General features: G+C 37.5%; 1 protein-coding gene across 6 annotated transcripts in view; it reads right to left on the bottom strand.

The window, feature by feature from the left end:
- Window positions 1–1,633: 1,633 nt before the first annotated feature.
- Window positions 1,634–17,618, bottom strand: part of S100pbp (S100P binding protein) — a 42,102-nt gene continuing 26,117 nt past the window's right edge. For 4 of the 6 annotated variants that reach the window (XM_013363988.4, XM_021735225.3, XM_013363994.4 and 1 more), the window contains 2 exons: window positions 6,975–7,035; window positions 1,634–4,358 (listed from right to left, as the gene is read on the bottom strand). In XM_013363988.4, the coding sequence (XP_013219442.1) occupies window positions 4,220–4,358; window positions 6,975–7,035 (200 nt within the window). In that variant the 3' untranslated portion in view covers window positions 1,634–4,219. Of the gene's footprint in view, window positions 4,359–6,974; window positions 7,036–17,618 lie in introns of those variants that run through there. The other 2 variants (XM_021735223.3, XM_078025861.1) reach the window with 1 other exon arrangement.

The following is a 17,618-nucleotide window of genomic DNA, read 5'->3' as shown; positions in this document are numbered from 1 at the left end:
CAACATTCCAAGATTATCATTTGTACTGCATTCAAAATTACCCAAAGATCACATTCCACTTCCTTCTCAGTGGGTGCTGGGGAAGGCTAGATTATCTGTCTATGGCATGTTCCAGTTGTTATAAGAAGAGAGCAGGTGGGAAGGAATGACAAGGCAGGAGTTTGTTCATTAAGGAATTCCAAAAGTGACCAGCTGACACTTCCTGGTGACAAGTGGAAATTTTTTCCTGACAGGTGCTCTAGCATACAAAGCAAGCATACCCTGGACTCAGCTTAGGAATAATTCTGTTCTCTCTTAGAAAAGAGGACAAAAACGGGAAAGAACACTATGAAAAACAGGGAATTCAGCTTCCTAGTTTTAGGTGGTTAGTTTCCCTTTCTGTGAAAGCTCAAAAGGGATCTTGTTAGAGAATGAGTCCATTCCTAAGTCTTAGACAAGGTCCATTTCTCCTTTTTCCATAACCAATGAATTGAGAGTAAGGAGCACCACCATTTCAGAGAATTCATTCTGTTCTCTGAAACCTTTGCCGCCTACAGAGTAACACACTGCTAAAAAGGAAATAATTACCAAAGGATATCAACACCTGACAAGAACACAATGGGTATGTGTAGGTCCAGTACCTCAGACTGAGACAAAGAGTATCCAGTAGCTAAATACTTAACACATTTATATTAAGCCTCTTGCCTGGACTCTCTTGGTTTAGAATATATGCACTTACATAACTTACAGAACAGCATTCAAGTGAGCCTGTCCAAATATATTGCTATTTTCTAAGCATGAGTTGAGATTTTAAAAGCATTGGCTAATATAGGTGACCAGCTATTATTCCCTGATCTTTTATCCTTGCTCCTGGGGGTAAGTCTAAAATTGAGGATCTAAGGAAAACTATCTCTCTCACATCTATCCACACTCATCCAACCTTTACCACAGGTTCTTAGAGCAGCAGTTTCTAGAAAAGTTGGGTTAAGAACACTCATCAAGGGGCTAGGGTTGTGGCTTAGTGGTAGAGTACTTGTCTGGCATGTGTGAGGCACTGGGTTTGATTCTTGGCAACACATATAAAAAAATAGATAAATAAAGGTCCAAAAAATAGATAAATAAAGGTCCATCAATAACAAATTATATATATATATATATATGAAGAACACTCATCAATTTTGTACTATTGATTCTGGTTTCTCACATCTTCAAAGGGAGACTGTCATGGAGTAGTATGGCTTCTTCATTAACCAGTGCCAGCTCTGGAAAAGCAGAGCTATACCAGCTAGCCACACAGCCATGGGAAATCAGCAAGGCATCCTGCCTGCCTGATGAGGGCTGAGCCATCTTCCTTCCCCTTCTGCAAAAACAGCAGCACAGTGATATTTCAGGCTCTCCCTATGTCAGGTTCCTGACATGCATCATACATAGCTGCAAATCCCAATCATTTTCAACATTTCTTAACTGCTGGGACACCTTCCTCAACACTGTAATTTACCCTCAAGAGAAAAAGGAGCAAAGCACCCTTGCCTTCCCAGAACCATATTCTATTAAATGCCACCCCCTTCCCATATCCCACTAATCTACCTACGCAAAAAAGGAAAGCAAATAACCCTCCTCCAAAGCCCGCAACAGACGGCCACAGTACATATGCCACTGACAAGAACTTTTATTTCTTTTTAATGACATTAAACACAACTGCTACAGGGAAAAAACATGATACAGAGGAGGCACCAAAACTTCAGTTTCATAATTGATCCTGACAACAATGCAAGTAAATCAGGGCCTGTATTAGATGCAGAACTACAGGTTATTTCAGGCTCCTTACTTATAAGTAAACTACTTAAACAGCACATTTTTACTCTGCTTTGTCAAGACCCCCTGTGGTGATAATGTCATCATGGATGAAGAAAGTTAGGTAGGCAGTTAAATGCACATAAAGATTACTCAAACTTAAAAATACAGCAGGAATTCCACCTGAAATACTAGACTTAGAGGGCAACACCAAATACAAGAGATTTGTAGCTCTGAAAAGATTAAAACTCCAGATTCTACCCACTACCATCTTTAAGGCAAATATGCCAGATAATGAGTTTTCTTTGGCTTTTTTATATCTTAAAGAATACCATGTTAACCACTAGAGAACAACTCTCTCCTCCCCCAGTCTAAAAGATTTAATTAAGCTGCTAAAGCTTTGGAAAAACAGAATTATATGAGCTAAGAGGAAATGTGATTGTCACATTGTCTAGTTAACCTGTCACTCATTTAATTTGGCAAAGGCAATGCTCCTATTACACATTCAGTCGTAAACCCTCCAGTACCAGGACAGGAATATGAATCTTAGAGTTCTGCCTAAGCAAAAATGCTGTCTTTTCACTCCTGGGTTGTTTGTGGGAACTAGACTGCTACAATGCTAGCTATTCCAGCTACATTTAATTTTAACTAAAAACTTTGGTCTCAAAGGTGGGTTTGGCATGTCTCACTCCATTAGGCTAATTTAGGACATCCTGGAGAAGTGACCAGTTAAGTAAATGCCAATTATGCCAACTGAAATACAGATTTAGACTACTGCCTTTAAATGGAATTTCTTCATTGCATTTTACTTCCAGAATCTAAAACAAACATCCAAGGAAAAGAGAGTCCTTGATTGGTTAAAAACAGTAAACACTTAGGGATATCTATCCAAATTTATTGGAGGCTTGAATGACTAGTCTTCTCCCAAGTCCATTTAAGTGGGTAGAATATTTAAGATGGGTTACTCACATACAAATATGGGGCTGATAAAAAATACAACCAGAGAGGCTACAGCAACTATGAACAACTTTCACAGAGTGAACAGCAGCAGCATGAATGCCAGACTGCAAAACTTCCTAAAATAATGTCTAGAGCTGTCTGTAAAGAGAGAATAGCAAATTTCTAAGATGTCCATTAAGACAAATGCACAAAGTCTGTCAGCTTTGGTTAGAACACCAAACCTTATGATCAGGTAATGCTTTTGTGCACATTAGACCCACTTGAATAGTTATGTGAAGGTATACATCCAGGCCTGAAAAAAGAGGAAATGGTAACATTCAGGGTCTAAAGGCACCTGTTAACCAATAATGGAAACGAGTAATAATTCCAAAGTATCTCCCACAGGAGGAAGGCTCCTTGGCTAGTACTCATAAAGTTAGGATTCAGCAGATGAAACTAAAGACCAACTGACATCTCAATGACATTGGGCAGCTCTTCAATAAAGAGAGCAAGGAGGCAGTTCAAAAGAGGCATAACCATGTCAAAAAGGATATATAAATACTGCTTTAAGAACCCTAGAGAGCAAAGTGGTCACTGGGGGTGGGGGACAAAAAAAAAAAAAACAAAAAAAAGGAAAATCCTTGAAGGAGGACAGAACACAGTCACAAGACCACAAGGTATTTAACAGAGGTTAGTCAGCAGTATTCTGTCAGAGTTAAGATGTATAAGATTTGTAAACACTATGTGCAAAATAAGTTTAACAGAATGAAAAATCAAAAAATAATAATAAAAACTGGGCTGGGGCTGTAGCTCAGTGGTAGAGTGCTTGCCTAGCATGTGCAAAGCCCTGGGTTCTATCCCCGACACCCCAACATGGGAAGGAGAAGAGTAGTTAATAGGTACAGAAAGGAAAGGATTTACATTTTCAATTTATCCTTTAACAGGATTTTTCTCCTATTCTATTCTACTTAGAATGTCCTGAATTGCCAACTTTAAAATACTGACAGGTATTCAGAGATTCAAATTTAAAAAGAGGGATTGTAAAAAGTGACATGTATCCATTCACAAGTCATCAACAATAATTAACACTGGCACACAGCCTGGTAAAGAACCTATTCCTTACAGTAGATTAAAAGATTGACTTCTTTGGGGCACCAGAAGTAGATTTCACCTCTGCCTGTATACAGGTGGGTGTTTTATTAAGCCTGGGTATTTTAGCTTCATGTTGGCTTTCAGGAGGCAGCCACCTTCAACTTAAATAAAAAATTAAAAAAATATATATCACCTTAACACTGCTTATACACAATACACAGACAGGCACACAAAATCAGGAGTGTCTTCATACAAAAAAAAAAAAAAAAAAAATTCAAGTCAGCAATAAGTATTTCCGAAAGGTGACAAGTTCTTTAAATAAAAATCTTGTGAAAAATAAATTCAAAATATATGAAGCAAAAAACAGCAGAAGAAAATGAGATGCTGCTCTGGACAGGACCCTGGATAGGGACTTTCATTGCTGATGTGATGAGACAAATGGACTGTACAAGTCAGGGAGACGCTGGAACCGATGGTGGCTTCGTTTGTTCCTGTCAACCCACTGATTCAGACTGTATCTTTGCAGAGGTTTCTGTCGGAACCGGGCGTAATTTCTACCAAGAGAGAATAAAAACAGGAAGAATATTTTAGCTGAAATGGCTACATATAAAAAAAGCCAGCACCAACTATTTTAAGAATATTTTAACTTCATCAGAAATTAATTTTATATTTTGATTCTCATAATTTTAGAGATTTTATACTATTTTAATTATATAAAAGCCACATCATAAGTACTATTTCCTTCCAACTTTCAAAGCTATCTAATTCCCACATAGGTATTGTGGTGGGATGTGCCACATATATAATGTTCCAAGGAAAAATAATATATAATAGTGTTTAAAAAATTTACTTCCTCCAGAAGTATTTCATTGCTTGCATCAGACCTGTACCTCTACCAGGATCTCACTGTCACATAGCTCAAGGTTGCAAGGTTGCTCAGGACATAGCAGTTAAAATTAGAATAAAATTCCCAGAGAAGGTAAGTCATAATGTGAGTTTTACATTGCAAGTTTAGAGACTGAATAACTACAAGCACAGACTCAAAATTTCTTTCTTTCTTCTTCCAATACTGGAGACCGAATCCAGTGGCATTTTACCATTTAGCCACATCCTCAACCCTTTTTTTTTTTTTTTTTTTTTTTTTTTTTTTATGTTTTTTTTTTTTTTTTTTAAAGAGAGAGTGAGAGAGGGGGACAGAGAGAGAGAGAGAATTTTAACATTTATTTATTTTTTCTTAATTCTCGGCGGACACAACATCTTTGTTGGTATGTGGTGCTGCTGAGGATCGAACCCGGGCCGCACGCATGCTAGGCGAGCGCGCTACCGCTTGAGCCACATCCCAGCCCCCATCCTCAACCCTTTTAATTTTTATTTTTAGACAGGGACTTGTTAAATTGTTGAGGCTGGCCTCAAACTTGCAATCCTTTTGTCTCAGCCTCCAAAGGGAAATTGGAGCCACTACACCCAGTTCACAGTAAAGTTTTCTGAGAGTCTCCTTTAGTCATGTGCTGGGTGAGGATTCTAAGACTGAGATAATCTGACTCCAATCTCAACTCCAAAACTGTACCAATAACCACCTAGCAAATGATTTAAAAAGATATAAATTCTTAACCCTTCTTTCCTCAACTTAATGACTTAGAATCCTTGGAGTCATGACCTAGACATCTGTACCTGATGTTTCCCTATCACTATATGCAAGTACTTGCCGAATTCTTTAAATACCTCATTTCACTGAATGCTACTGAAATCCTCTGGGAAAGTATTCTCATTTAATTCCTGTACAAGTAAGGAAACTAAGCCTCATGTTAAGTTGTGCAAGGTCATATAGTACGGTAAAGAAAAGAGCTTGGATTTGAATTCACATGTGACTCCAAAATTTATTTAGTAACAAGTACACTGTATATATTTTTGGTGTTGTTGTTTTGCCCCAGCACATGCTAAGAAAGGCCCTGCACATGCTAAGCAAGCACTTTATCACTTGAGCTACACCTTGAGCCCAACATTGCCTTGATTTTTGAGAAACGCTATGATTTTTGACAACTATAGAGGAAACGCGAGTATAGGCCCTGAAGGGAAAACATTTCTGACATTTAAAAACAAAAAGGGGGGTTGGGGATGTGGCTCAATTGGTAGCACGCTCGCCTGGCATGCTTGCGGCCCAGGTTCGATCCTCAGCACCACAAAGATGTTGTGTCCGCCAATAACTAAAAAATAAATAATAAAATAAAAAAAATTAAAGGTATTGTGTCCATCTACAGTTAAAAAAATATTAAAAAAAATAAAAATAAAAACAAAAAGGAAGCAGTGTAATCAGAACAGAGTGAGCAACAGCAAGAGTAGTAAGTGATGAGGTTGGAGAGCTTAGGCCAAAGCACACAGGCCTTTGGAGAGGACTGTGAGGATGGGAAGATAGAATATGAGGAGTTATCAAGCAAAGCAGAGAATTTTATTCATACTCTCTGGCTGCTGAGTTTGAGAACAGTAGACAGGCAAGGGCAGAAGAAGGGAAATTTTATTTTATCTTATTTGGGTACCAGGGATTGAACTCAGGGACCTCTGAGCCACAACCTTAGCTCTACTTGTATTTTATTAGAGACAGGGTCTCACTGAGTTGCTTATGCCTCACTAAATTGCTGAGGCTGGCTTTGAACTCAGTGATCCTCCTGCCTCAGCCTCCAAGCCACTGAGATTACAGATATGTGCTACTGTGCCCGGGTAAAAAGGGAAATATTTAGGATTCTTGCAATAATCCAGGTGAAATGGTCAGATTTTTGATATGTACATAGAGCCAATAGGATTTGCTAATGGATTTAATATGGGAAGAAATAGGAGTCAAAGATGACTCTAAGGTTTTTGAGTGATTGAAATCAATTTGTAAAGCTGCACTGCATCAAGAATCCAGATTTTGGAACTAGAAAGATCTTTTGACATCAATTAGTCCAACATCTACTGATGACTAAAGAAGTGAAGTGACTTGTTCAAAATCATACAGCTAGTTAAATATTGCTAAGCTAGTATTAGAACCCAGGTTCCCTGAAATTCAGTATAGTTCTTATTTCATTCTACTGCAAGGTTTCATTTTCCACCTCTGAAATTACAACCCCAGCTCCCCACCACATTCCCCTTGCAGCCAAGTTTTACCCTTTTCTTCCCTCTAATTACCCACTCACCGCATGGTGAGATCCGAAGGATGCTGCCGATTCATCAAAGCATACAGCTCCCCCGAGGTACCTGTGATACAGAGGGATCATGGTTAGGAACTACTATGTCAGCCCAGGTCAAAGTAATTATTTTTAGGGAGAGAAAACAGGCACCGGTCCCAATAATATCTCCTTGTGATTATCACAAGCAGTTGGCACAAAAGCTACAAGCCAGAGTAGGGAGCTTGCTCTTAGATGATGATGGTGAAGCAGCAATGGCAGCCACTATTCAGTCATTCAATACTTATTACCTCCTGCAATACATAAGGAATTGGTCCATAGGAATACGGCATGAACAAGACACTGTACCTGCCTTCAGTGAAGTTTATACAGGAGACAGGTGATTCTAAAACAGTGTAATAAATAAAATGATAGAAGAAATATAGGCTGCTACTGAGACTGGGAAGTGGGGATAAGGGAAAGCCTATCCAAGGGAAGTAAACCGTAACAGGGATCTGAAGTATGTATAGAAATTAGTGAGGTAAAGAGTAGGAGGTTGGGTATCAAAAGAAAGAGCTAATACAAGGTCCAGAGACAAAAAGATAGCAAAAAACATTCAAGTAACAAGAGGAGTTTAGAACAGATGGAGGTGGGTGCTCCTTGCTAACAAGAAAAATTGCTAGAGACAATTTCTAAAAACCTGGGAGTCTGGCAATGTACTAGGCACATTTATAAACTTATTATATTAAAATTAAAAATGTAAAAAAAAATCTTAGAGGTGTTATTAACATCATTTCAGAGATGGGAAGTTGTAGTTCAGGGACATATATTAGCCATAAATGCTTACTCATTCGACTAGCTCCCATGTGACACTGTGTTCTTGCCAATATGTGACAATGCTAGTTTTGCACTTAAGGGCTAAGACTTAGTATTTTATTTCTGCTTGTTGAGATTTTAGCCTAATTTCTCTAGACCAATGACTCTCAAATTTTAATATGACTTATATCAAATTGGATGGATTTTAAGACAGATTGATGGTATATATCCATTTTTGATTATGTAGATCTGGGATAGGGCCTAAGGATACACATTCCTGAAATATTCTCAGAGTTGCTGATATTACTGGTCTGAGAACCCCACTCTGAAAACCACCATCCTAGACAATGAAGACCTTCTTTCAACTAGTTTACATATTTCTCATTATCTTTGCTATTACACTTTCAGGTACCAAGAGTAATTTAGGCTACAGACTATCTTCTCAAATTCTAGTAAAGATAAAATTTAACTTTTAGGATCAGTATATTTGAAATTTCAAGCAAAGCTCTGTAGAAAAAATATATACTTTGAAATTAGGCAGACTTGAGTTAAAAAATTCTTTTTTTTTTTTTTTTTGGTACGAGGGATTGAACTCAGGGGCACTTGACTTGACCACTGAGCCACATCATCCCCAGCCATATTTTGTATTTAGAGACAGGGTCTCACTGAGTTTCTTAGAACCTCACTTTTTGCTGAGGCTGGTTTTGAGCTATAGATCCTCCTGTCTCGGCCTCCAGAGCTACTGGGGATCACAGGTGTGCACCACCGCACCAGCTTGATTTAAAATTCTAATCCAACCACTAACTAGCTTTGTGACTCTAAGCAAATCATTTTACTACTTCTTCTTTTATTTTTGGTGGTGCTAGGGATTGAACCAGGGCCTTGTGAATGCTAGGCAAGCACTCAACCAACAGAATTATACCCCAGCACCATTTTACTTCTTTGAGCCTTACTTTACTCATTTACCAAAAGAAGACAATAATACTATTTAGTTTGAAGTTGAGTACTGAGAATACTATACATAAAAGACCTAGCACAGCTGGGGATGTAGCTAAGTGGTAAAGAACTTGACTGGCTTGCCAACTATTGTTATGGAGTTAGAACCCCCCAGGCTTATGTTAACTTGCAGAGACTCTTCAAACCCTTTGATAATCATCTTCTATTTATAAGGAAAAATGTTTATTAAATAGACCCATCTACATGTGAACTATATGATTCGCTTTATAACACCAGAAATTTTTCTAACCATATGAGATAGTATTTTTCAGAAAAAAAATTTATAAACTTATTACATTAAAATTAAAAGTTTCTGTGCAGCAATGTAGTAAAACATTACCATGGTACCTCACTAATATGTAAAATTTTATTTATTTATATGCAGTGCTAAGAATCGAACCCAGTTCCTCACACATGCTAGGCAAGTACGCCCCTACTGAGCTACAACCCCAGTCCTGTAATTTTTATGTGTCAGGTGGGCCTGATGGCATACACCTGTAATCCTCATGACAGGGGAGGCTGAGTAGGAGGATCTTAAGTTGGAGGCCAGCTTATGTAATTTAGTAAAACCCTCTCTCAAAAAAAAAAAAAAAAAAAAAATTTTTTTTGGTGCTTGGGGACTTGAACCCAGGGCCTCAAGCATGCTAGGCAAGCACTTTACCACTGAGCCACATCCCCAGCCTCCTTCTCTCAAAATTAAAAAAAAAAAAAGGAACTGGGGATGCAGCTCAGTGGTAGAGTGCTCCTGGTACAAGGAAAAAATGAATAAAGTTTCTGTGGTGCTAAAAAAAAAAAAAAAGCATAATCAATGGTGAAAGATAATTTACAAAATGAAAAATATTGGGAAGAAAACATTTGGTTCAAGTTTAGTGTCCTTCAAAGATAAGTCTTCACTAAAAAAAGAGATTTAAGGGCTGGGGATATAGCTCAGTTGGTAGAGTGTTTGCCTTGCATGCACAAGGCCCTGAGTTCAATCCCCAGTAACACACACAAACACAAACACACACACACACACACACACACACCAAAAAAAAAAAAGATTTAGGACATGAATAGACAATTCTCAAGTAATGCAAATAATCAATAAACACACTGACAAGACTATTTAACCTAAAAATGGAAAGAAAACATTACTCTTACTCCTTAAAGGAATATAAATCCAAAATGAGTTTTCCCTTTAAAAGAAGTGACAGATTAGGAAATGCCTTGCCAGAGCTCGGGGCAGTGGGGCATGCCTATAGTTTTACTAGGAAAGCTGAGACAAGATCACTTGAGCCTGGGATTCCAGGCCAGCTTCAACAAACAGCAAGACTCTTTTCAAAACTTTTAAAATTTCCTTGCCTGCTGGATTTGTTGAGCTAAAACCCAAAGTCTCAATTCAAATTGCCTTTCTTATACCCTACTCTCACATTGCTAGCACCTCTAATCTTCCAAAAAGGACATTTCAGTGGGAATGGGAAAAAATCAGTTTTGTAAAAATTTTAAGACATTTTTTCCTGTCAAAGCACCATCAAATGAGGGCTGGCAACAGAAATTCTGTGTCCATCAAAATGAAAACACAGATTATTTGTAGACCATGTCCTTCAGCTCACTCATCTCTAACATCTGGATTCTACAAGACTGCCCAGGCAGTGGAGACAAGGTATACTATAAACTTGCTATAAAGAAACAAATTTATATTCAACAATGAAAAAACTAGCCCATTTGGCCACAGGAGTCTGCTAGTTAAATATTCAACTGCTAGGAGTCAATAGCAATTTATACCTATTTACCACATATCAGGCATTCTCTTGTGTGCTTTACATATATATATATATATATATATATTTTTAAAAGTGTCATTCTAGAATTATTGCTGTTCCAATTACCAGTCTCTGGCCACCAAAGATATTTTTCAGCCTTGGTTTTTTTTTGTTTTTTTTGTTTTTTTTTTTTAAGAGAGAGAGTGAGAGAGGAGAGGGAGAGAGAGAAAGAGAGAATTTTTAATATTTATTTCTTAGTTCTCGGCGGACACAACATCTTTGTTGGTATGTGGTGCTGAGGATCGAACCCGGGCTGCACGCATGCCAGACGAGTGTGCTACCGCCTGAGCCACATTCCCAGCCCCACATATTTTTTTCATTAACTTTTTTTTTTCCCAACAATCTTGTTTCCCCATCTCACAGACAAAACTGTTAAAAATTATAAATAGAGGGCTTGGTCTGAGGCTCAGTGGTAGAGCGCCTGCCTCACATGCGTGAGGCATTGGGTTCAATCCCCAGCACCACAAAAACAAACAAACAAACAAATAGATAATAGGCAGAGAAAAAGGAGGCTGAGGCTAGAGGACTGCAAGTTCAAAGCCAGTCTCAGCAATTTAACAAGGCTCTAAAAGCAACTTAACAAGACCTAGTCTCAACTTAAAAAGGATTGGATGTGGCTCTGTGGCTAAGCACCCCTGGTACCGAAGAAAGAAAAAGAAACTGGGCATGTAATTCAGTGGTTAGTGAAGTACTCCTGGGTTCAATTCCCAATTTAAAACAAAACAAAACAAAAAGAAATGTTAGTTTTTTTTTTTTTCATTTGCACTAAGAGCTTACTGTTAAGACTATAGTAACCCTTATATTAATAAGACATAATGATCTAGAGATGATGGGCTAATATATTAAGTACTTCTTATATGTCAGGCTCTGCTAAATGCTTTACAGATATTCTATTACTGAATTCTAACAACCATAGTGTTTTTTTTAAAATTTTTTAGTTCTAGGTGAACACAATATCTTTATTTTGATTTTATGTGGTGCTGAGAATCGAAGCCAGTGGCTCATGCATGCTAGGCGAGCGCACTACCACTTGAGCTACATCCCCCCATAGTGATTTTTAAAAATACAATTTTACTGTTGTTGTTGTTGTTTTAGTTGTAGTTGGACCCAATACCTTTATTTTATTTATTTATTTTTATGTGGTGCTGAGGATCGAAGCCATAGAGCAAGTGCTTTACTGCTGGGGCACAACCGCACCTCCATCCATGGTGTGTTTTTTTTTTTAAATTTTTTTCCTATTCATGAGTAAACCATAAAGTTTAGAAAACATAATCATCTATCACTAGGAAATGGTAAAGCCAGAATTCAAACCCAGGTAGGGGTGAAAATCCAAAAGCCTCATTTAAGCTCATAGCTTCAACCTCTTCTTCCTCCAAATTTAGAGATGCTAACAAGAATGGGAACATTTAAATTTTCTCTTCACAGTCTCTTAACAGATGGGCTTTCTTGGACCAACAATCAGTATCATGTGTTTATTTTAAGTTGCAGCTAAAAGGTACTGAAAATTGTCCTTTGTTTTGTGCCTAAGAATAAAAATTAAGATGACTACCCCCAACATTTTAGGAATGAGATCAGTAATTCCTATAAGTCTTAATCTATAATTATAAAGTTGACTGGTTTAAGGGAAAAGTCAATTTAATAATTGTTCTTAATAAATTAAAAAGTGAATTACTATATCATAAGGAGAGGAGAATGGATAATCCTGAGTGTCTGCTATTACAAATGTGACAAGTTTTATAGGCTGGCATACTTTGTACCACGACTCCAGTTAGTGAAGTGTGGTACATGATCAAAGAACAGAGTATCTCTCAACTGCTATTGACTAGAAGGTGGCCTGGCACAACAGGTCATTAAATGAATCAGACACTCTCCTTTGGAATGTCAGCTTTAGTAAAGAGGATGAAAGAGCAGGAGAGAAAGAATAGCACCCAGGATTCTAGGAGAGGAGTCCCTACAGAGAGCTAATAGAGCAGCAGAGGCTCTGTCCATAGAGACAAATTAGGGAATATATGAATAGAAAAGAGAGTCACCCATTTCTGAGGGGACAAGGAGTTTGGCTCTATAGCTGATTCCTTTCACTATGAGGCCTGTCTATGCTGTTGAGAGTCTTTTTTTTTTTTGTAAATCTTTCAAACTCAGTAATTTAAAAGTAATTATAATATTTCTACTTCATGTAATCTAAAATACCTAATACAGAAAAGGGAACAAAAGGGAATGAAGAAGGAAAGAGAAAAAATTTGATCCAGGGGCATAGACTACTGCTTTTATAAATAGAAAGCAAAATAGGAGGAATAAAAAGAAAAAAAATAGTAGAAAGCAGGAATGCAAACATGTCAACTCTACCTCAATAAAACTAATGATACAAATCTTGACTGGTTTTCTTTGCACACAAAGCAAAAAGTAAAAACAAAACAAAACAAAAACCTATTATACAGCTCATTGCTGAAGTGCTATATTATAAAGGGGATACTGAAAGATATACAATGTCCTCAGAAATCCTGGCAAATGCAGAATCAGAATTTATATAACCACTGCTGCTTATGATCTTCAATAAAAATCAAAACAAGACTTCCACTTCTAGTCAAAATGAATGGGTGATTTAACCACCCACTGTAAGAAACTAGAAACTGGGCAAAATATATAAAACAATTTTGTTAAATCTATTCAGAGCTGGATGTGGTAGCACACATCTATAATCCCTGCTTCTCAAGAGGCCGAGGAGAGGATCAAAAATTACAAATTGGCCTAGGTAACTTAGCAAGACCCTTGTCTCATAATAAAATAAAAAGCACCAGGGGTGCATTTAGTGGAAGAGCACTTACTAGCATGAACAAGTCCCTGGGTTCAATCCCCAGTACCACAAAAAACAAACACAAAATAACAATAAAAAATCCTATTCAGAATGTGATCCCTGAGGGATCAATTGGGATGAGTGAAACTTTACAGTTTGTAAAATAAATACTTTTTTTTTTTCCATGCTAGGGATCAAACCCCCCCCCCCCGACATTTTTTGGTACTGGGGATTGAACCCAGGGGCATTCTGTCACTGAGCTACATTCCCAGTCCTTTTTATTTGAGACAAGGTCTCACTAAATTGCTAATGCTGGCCTGGAATTGATAGTTGCTGGGATTACAGGCTTGTACCACTGCCCCAGCAACACTTCTAAATACAAGAAAGCAGAGACTATACCACCCATAGACCTGCACACACACACACACAAAAAAAAAAAAAAAAAAAAAAAAAAAAAAATTAAAGGAACTCCACAGGCAAAAGGAAAATAATACCAGATGGAAATTTGAGTCTATAGAAAAGGGATCAAAAGCACTGGAAATGGTAAATATGTGAGCAAATACAGTGGACTATTCCCATTTTAAAAAGTTTTTAAAAGCCAGACAAGGTAACACATACCTGTAATCCCAGTGACTTGGAGACTGAGGCAGGAGGATTACAAGTTTGAGGCCATTCTCAGCAATTCGGCAAGGCCCAAAACAACTTACTGAGATCATATCTCAAAATAAAAATTAAAAAGTGCTGTGAATATAGCTCAGGGGTAAAGTACCCCTGGTTAAATCCATAGACTGTATGTGTGTATGTATGTATATATAAATAAAAAAAATAGTCTTTAAGCCAGGCGTGGTGATGAGTACCTGTATTCCAAGCTACTTAGGAGGCTGAGGCAAGGCAAGAGGATGGCTTGAACACAGGAGTTTTGAGGCCCAATCTGGGTATCATAGAGAGATGTCATCTCAAAAAAACCCAAAAAGTCTTTAATGAATGCCACTATCATATACAGGTGTAATACAATAATAAAACATTAAAAGATAATTGATTATGGCAAAAAATATTGAAAAGCTGTATATAATATATGTATAAAGGGCTGGGGATGTGGCTCAAGTGGTAGCGAGCTTGCCTGGCATGCGTGCGGCCCAGGTTCGATCCTCAGCACCACATACAAACAAAAACGTTGTGTCCGCCAAGAAATGGAAAATAAATATTAAAAAATTCTCTCTCTCTCTCTCACTCTCTTTAAAAAAATATATATATGTATAAAAAGTGTATAAAAACAATAGCACATACACAAAAAAGTAAGCTTGGAAGTATCTTCTCAGGACCTTAAATTATATGTTAAGTAATGTTATTTAAAGAGAGACTATGATAAGTCAAAGATGCATACTGCAAACACAGAGCAACAGTGAAAGTGTGTCCAAATATCCCTGGGATCCCAAGACCCTTCTGAGGATTCAAAAGGTCAAAATTATTTTCATAACAAAACTAAGATGTTATTTGTCTTTTCCATTTGCATTATCTCACAAGTGTATGGTAGCATTATCCAGAGGCTATACGATATATTAGGGAAAGCACAATCTGCACAATCATATAGAAAAATCTGCAGTCTCGTGAAGTCAGACATTAAAGATACTTGAAAATTTTCTTATGTAATCTCCCTAAATGGGCCGGCTTTGAACTTGCAATCCTCCTGCCTAACCTCCCAAGCCACTGGGATTACAGATGCGCCACCACAAGTAGCTATGGAAAGTGTTGTTGTTGTTGTTTTTAATAATCCTAAACCTTTACTTAGTTATATTATATCCCATTGAGATCACAGTCATCTTAAAAACAAAAATTAATCTTTTGGTGTACAACCAGAGATGTGAAAAATTGTATATAAATTATAATGCAAAAATATTTAACAATTATTTAAAATATTTTCAAAAATTAAAAAAAAGGAAAATTTATTTTTTTTAAAAGAGAGAAAGAGAGAGAGAGAATTTTCTTTCTTTCATTTTTAAGAGAGAGAGTATTTATTTAGTTAGTTTTCGGCGGACACAACATCTTTGTTTGTATGTGGTGCTGAGAATCGAACCCAGGCCACACACATGCCAGGCGAGCGTGCTACCACTTGAGCCACATCCCCAGCCCCCCCTAAAAAAGGAAAATTAAAAAAAAAATTGATCTTTTGGGGTTGAGGTTGTGGCTCAGTGGTATAGCACTTGCGTGGGGCACTGGGTTCAATCCTCAGTACCACATAAATAGACAAAATAAAGATATTGTGTCCATGTACAACATTAAAAAAATAAAAAGGTTGGTACATTCTGTGTGTATTTTAAAAATGGATTTTTTGAACACAACTTTTTTTTTTTTTTTTTTTTTAAAAGAGAGAGGAGAGGGGGAGAGAGAAATTATTTATTTATTTTAGTTCTCGGCAGACACAACATCTTTGTTGGTATGTGGTGCTGAGGATCAAACCTGGGCCGCACGCATGCCAGGCAAGCGCGCTACCGCTTGAGCCACATCCCCAGCCCCTTGAACACAACTTTAAATGAGTTCAAGTCTAGCCTATTTTGGAGTCATTCTAACATGGAATAACATAAGAGGCAGAGCCTTATCTCAGGTAAGGTGAGGATCTTGACAAATAACACGACACAACATTACATCAATTGAACAAAGGCTAAGAAAGCTTTTTAGGGAGAGGTTTTTTGGTTTTTGTTTTTTAAATAAAATCACATATATTAACATGCAGTGGGCCTTGTTATTTTAAAATGCACTAATATTTTAATAATTTATTAATTCTAATTTTAATATGGTTATGTATAGATATTATCCACCTAAACCAAAATACTCTTGATATCTTCAATCCAAAAGCTTTTCTCTACTACCTACGAACAACCACTACAATTACAACAAAGAGGTATAGGTAGTAAGGGAAATGTGGAGATAAAATGGAGTACTCAAAAATAAAAAGAGCTAGGAAATGATGAAATAAAATATAAATACACAGAAAAAAATGTAGCAAGATGGTAGTTTTAATACCAACCATATTAGATAACCACTAAATGTGGACTAAAATTCTAGTTAAAAAACTGAGATTGTAATATTTTAAAAGATAACAGACCCAGCTATAAACTGTGTATAAGCTATGCTTAAAGGCACAGGGTAAAATGATGAAAACACATATCATGCAAACGTTAATCAAAAGAAAGCAGGAATGGCTATGTTAATTTCAATGTAGACTATCAAACAATGAATAAGACAGAGGTAAAAAGAAATAGTTCATCATAATAAAGGGATCAATTTATCAAGACCATGTAAGTGTTCTAAATGTATATGCATCCAATAGCAGAGTTTCAAATACATGAGGAGGAGCTGGAGGTGCAGCTCAGAGGCAGAATGCTTGCCTGGCATGTACAAAGCCCTTGGTTCCATCCCTAGCACTGGGGGTGGGGGTGGGGTAGGAGGGTGGGGACTGGCAGAACTAAAAGAAAATACAAAGCCACAATTAGTATCAAAGATATGAACACCCCTCTTTTATTACATACTATAGGGTTGGGTACAGTGGCACACACATGTAATGCCCAGCAGCTCAGGAGGCTGAGGTAGGAGGATCACAGGTTCAAAGCCAGCCTCAGCAACTTTGTGAAGACCTAAGCAACTTAGTGAGACCCTGTCTCTAACAGGAAGTTGAGGCAAGAGGATTGAAAGTTGAAGGTTAGCTTGAACAATTTAGCCAAGTCCCCACATCTCAAAACAAAAAAATAAAAAGGATAGGGGATGTAGCTCAGTGGTAGAACATCCCTGAGCTTAATTCCTAGTACTGAAATTCCTAGTACTGAAATGTATGAATGAATGAACGAACGAACCAACGAACAAACAAACAGAAAGTATTAGCAAAGTGAATTCAGGACAATTCATTAAAACCAAGTGAGTTCTGGGCACAGTAGTGCATGCCTGTAATCCCAGCGGCTCAGAAGGCTGAGGCAGGAGGATTGAGAGTTCAAAGCCAACTTCAGCAATGGTGAGATGCTAAGCAACTCAGTGAGACCCTGTCTTTAAAAAAAACACTTGAGTTAATTCCATGAATGCAAGTTAGTCTAATAATTAAAAACTCAAAAACTGGGGCTGGGGATGTGGCTCAGGCGGTAGCGCGCTTGCCTGGCATGCGTGCGGCCCGGGTTCGATCCTCAGCACCACATACAAGCAAAGATGTTGTGTCCGCCGAGAACTAAAAAATAAATATTAAAAATTCTCTCTCTCTCTGTCTCTCCCCTCTCCCACTCTCTC

Source organism: Ictidomys tridecemlineatus, chromosome 11 (assembly GCF_052094955.1).
Source record: "Ictidomys tridecemlineatus isolate mIctTri1 chromosome 11, mIctTri1.hap1, whole genome shotgun sequence".
Lineage (NCBI taxonomy): Eukaryota > Metazoa > Chordata > Mammalia > Rodentia > Sciuridae > Ictidomys > Ictidomys tridecemlineatus.
The sequence above is the reverse complement of the archived record's forward strand: the minus strand, read 5'-3'. Positions and strand labels throughout refer to the sequence as shown.